The 4,164-nt window shown below is 23.5% G+C and overlaps 2 protein-coding genes across 2 annotated transcripts in view; one reads left to right on the forward strand and one right to left on the reverse strand.

Annotated features, from left to right (window-relative positions):
• The window catches only part of LOC111632231, a 122,569-nt gene that overhangs the window by 53,432 nt on the left and 64,973 nt on the right, over positions 1 to 4,164 (reverse strand). The gene's annotated exons all lie outside the window — the stretch shown is intronic.
• Positions 1,870 to 3,772, forward strand: LOC111632237 (N-acetylneuraminate 9-O-acetyltransferase-like). The gene is made up of 3 exons (XM_023376623.1): positions 1,870 to 2,420; positions 2,489 to 2,566; positions 3,363 to 3,772. The coding sequence occupies exons 1-3, from the start codon at positions 2,295 to 2,297 to the stop codon at positions 3,510 to 3,512; spliced, it is 354 nt and encodes a 117-aa protein (XP_023232391.1). The 5' UTR covers positions 1,870 to 2,294; the 3' UTR covers positions 3,513 to 3,772.

Genomic DNA, 4,164 nt, shown 5'->3' on the forward strand with positions numbered 1-4,164 from the left:
GAGAATAAACTGCCCAAATACCCTTAAACAAAGGAAAAGTACGTCCTTTATGAAGGCATAGAGCCTTTACTACATGAAAATGAAAATTAACGAATACACTGTGTACAGTAATTTACCTGATAAGACAGACCTCAGAAAAATACTTTATGAGAGCTTTTATACTTTTATAAAGCTGTCTATAATGAAAATTAATTAACTAAGGATTTTTTTGCTCTGCCAGGATGTGCCCGAGTTATCCGGAGTGCCGGGTTATCGAGAGCCGAGTTTTCGAGGTTCTACTGTATAATTAAAGGATGAGTTGAATGTTTCTTTTAAAACTATTTTTAAAAATAAAAATAAACTTATTTTTCATATACTTGGGGACATATAAAAAATAGTTAAATCATAATAAATATTTTGCATTCATCATATGTATAGATTTATTTTTCTGTTTTCTTACAGTTTTAATGTTTTTTAGGCTTTATTTTATTCTGAAGTTAACACAAATTTAAGATATGTAAGCATTTTAGCTTGGAGATATGATAAATATATATTTAGCAAATCATTAGAGCTACATCATAATGATTAAATCATTTTTAATGTATTCAGCTTATATATTTTAATTAATAATAAATATTTCAGGTGGTTTTTCTAGCATATAATTGAAAAATGTTTCAGAAATTTGTTAAATCAATGTTTGTAAATTTATATTTTTGTTTGAACTAAAATAACTTAAAATTTGTAAATTATTTTAATTGTTCTAAATTTATCTTATATTACTAATGTTTAATATGTGAGTCATACACATTTTTTTTCAAAAATGTAATCATATTCTAAAAAACTTGTAATACATACATCCAATTCTGTTTTTACACAGTATGTATGTTCTTGCATAAAAAAAGAATGCTATCCATATGGAAAAATGAAAGATTGGTTCCAGATCTTAAAAAGTAGTAAAAAATAATATGATAAACCAACTAATATAATAGGATGTGTTTAAACAAAATATTTCAATTTTAATTAATAAATTAGAAAAGAGACAACTATAACTTATCAGTAAATTTAATAAATTTATATATTATTCATAATATTTATTTGTATTTTATTTGTTATTTGACTTTTTCAATTAAATACCAAAACACCTCTCATTTTTAACACACAAAAACTATTCTGTATTGAAAGAAATCAACATAAATCATACAAACAAACTGTCAAATTTCAAATTAAATGTTTTTCTGACTACTTTAATCACTAGATAAAGTCATAATGAAAGAATAATGGTTGCTATACATGTTCAAATAAGTCATAAAAAACAGCCATATCTTAAAATTTACTTGAGCATGTGTAGCAGCCTTAAATGCAAATTCTAAAAAATTTTTTAAAAAGAGCAATTTTCTAGAAAAGCAAGTATAAATATTCTTTTCTTAGAATTAAAATTAAAGATTTCTAGAATCAAAATTTAGTTGAACATTTACAGCAGCCTTAAATGAAATTTAAGAAAAATTCTAAGAATTTTTTTAAAAAGAGCAATTTTCTAGAAAACAAAGTATGAATATTTTTTTCTTAGAATTAAAATTAAAGATTTCTAAAATGGCAACTTTATTGAAATATGTTAGATTAAAACAAATTGGGTAAAAAGAGAATTAAACTTTTTTCAGGCCATGTTAAATTTGAAATTGTATAAAAAATTTCATGTAAAGATAGAATTGCATATGTAGCAGTTTAGATACTCATATATTGCAGAAACTACAATTGAATTTCATAGAATATTCTCTTAAATATCACTTTTGGTAGCTGTTATTATGTTTTATGTATATATGTCTCTTTAATCCGACATTAAATTCGGTAGACTATCATTATAGCTTTCAGGTTAAACACTTTTTTTATTGTTTCCATATATGCATTTCGGACTTATATAAATGTTAAATCCCTCTTCAGTGCAATACTATGGTTCTGTCTTCTAAAACCACAGTGTCTAATGGGTAACATTGGAAAGATCTTAAAATACAGCCATTAAAAACACCACAAATACATTTTCCAGCATTAATATGGAAAACCTGTTTTCTCGATTCATTTGTTTCCAATATTCTCTTAAATATCACTTTTGGTAGCTGTTATAAAATATCTTATTCTTATCAGAATCTAGTATTCTATAAAAAAAAGTTGACACACATTTTGTAGAACAGTGTAGGACAACAAGTTAAGATTTAAATATAGATATGTATATGGTAATATTAAGATATCTTCAGTAATGAGAGTTATAAGGTTTCTTTTTTATGTCACATTATTATTTTTTATAGGGTGTGGCTTTTGGTATGCTGTTTGGCTTTGCCTATCATCTTTTAAAACAATATAGATTCCTTGATGATCATAATCATGGAAATCTGTTTTCTAGAGGAATAACGCTTACTGCTACTTTGGCATCTTTTGTAGGAATAGGTGTAAGTATTATAAATTAAGGAAATTAAAATGTGTTGTAATATTAAAAATAAAACTCTAAAATTTATAGATATATGCAACGTTTGCCTTTCTTTGTCGTAATAAACCAGAATGTAATGAAGTTCATCCTTATATTTCATTTGTTCCTGTAAGTATTCTTATTTATTTAAAAATAAAGAAAAAATAATTTAATTAGTTTAATATAAAAGTTCTTGAAAACAATGTTTTATTATGTAATAATTCTTATTTCAAATAATTTGTTTTAAAAATTCTATTAAGTAACCAAAGTATTTTAATAAATACAGTAGCTTCTTTGTTTATGCCAATTTGAATATCTCCTAATTTAAATACTAATATTTGTTTCCTTAAAAATTTCTGGAAAATTTTACATTACACTACCATTATAAAGGTTGTTTCACATCATTGCTGGATGTATATTTATGGTAAAAATTGCATTTTGATATATTATATATGCTTACTCTCTTTATGGTGCACTGTTTAGCTGTTTACATACAATAAATTTATTTTAAAATTTGGTTTGTGATGTTGAATACTGTAGATATTTTTATAATTATCTGTGCTATATTATAACAATTTATTTTATATAAAGTTAAAGTATGGGGATAGTATAACAAACTTGTGGGGAACTCTAAAGTACATTCATCATACTGAAATACAAATATGAATTTCTGGTAATTTTATTTACTGTTTCTTTTATATATATAATTGTTTAGAAACATTTCTACGGACTAATAATAATAATAATTTTTATTTTTGTTCAAATAACATACTGTAGATTGAATCAGATGACTAGCACATTCTTTTGTTATAAAATTTGGTGTAGGTAACAGATTAAATAAACCAATTAAAACACTTCTGGCATTTAAGAGATTATACTTTTCTTATTTTTCAGGATTTAACTGTTTGTCTTTAAAATTTTTCAGATAATTTCATATATAATTCTTAGGAATATAAGTGGTCTACTTCGTACAAGGTATAGTACATTCTTTGCTTGGTTCGGAAGGATATCATTAGAGGTAAATTTCAATTTATTTCCTAGAATAAAAGAAATTCTGATATTCTGTGGAAATTGAAGTTTTTGAAATTGATTGATTGATTAAATATTTATATATAAATATATTAAATATAACATATTTCCAAGAATATTTGAGTTTTATTTATATCAATCAAAATTCATTATAAAAAAATTGAAATACAAGAACATACTGTACCTTTAAAAGCATGTTAAATTTTTCAACAATGTAAAATTTATGATCAATAGAATCAATCAAACTATTCAAATATTTTGTCAATTTTCCTGAAAAATATTTTTAAAAATATGAAAAATTAATGTATATTTAATAAAACAGAATTTGCAACTGAAAATAAAATGAAGGAAAAAAAAAACAGAATTGAACTAATTTTTGGTACTGTAACTAAATTTATCCTATACCTTGGAAATTAAAACAAATATAAACAGCACTTTTGTGAGTTTTTTCGTATTATGTTGTTTCTGTAAATATATCAAGTTTAATATGAATATTTAGTTTATATAATCTGATGCCATTGAAACAATTGCATTTATCCTTATCTTAACAATTTTAAATGCATAATTAATATTTAATTAAAAACATGTTATTTTATAATTTTTTGATAAAAGAAATAAGGCATATTCAGAGGCTATATGTGGAAAATAGTGTGTTCATTTGATAACAAAAGACATAAAATACTGGTAGTGTTGATTTA

Source organism: Centruroides sculpturatus, unplaced genomic scaffold, assembly GCF_000671375.1.
Source record: "Centruroides sculpturatus isolate CEXI.00-Female unplaced genomic scaffold, Cexi_2.0 scaffold619, whole genome shotgun sequence".
NCBI lineage: Eukaryota > Metazoa > Arthropoda > Arachnida > Scorpiones > Buthidae > Centruroides > Centruroides sculpturatus.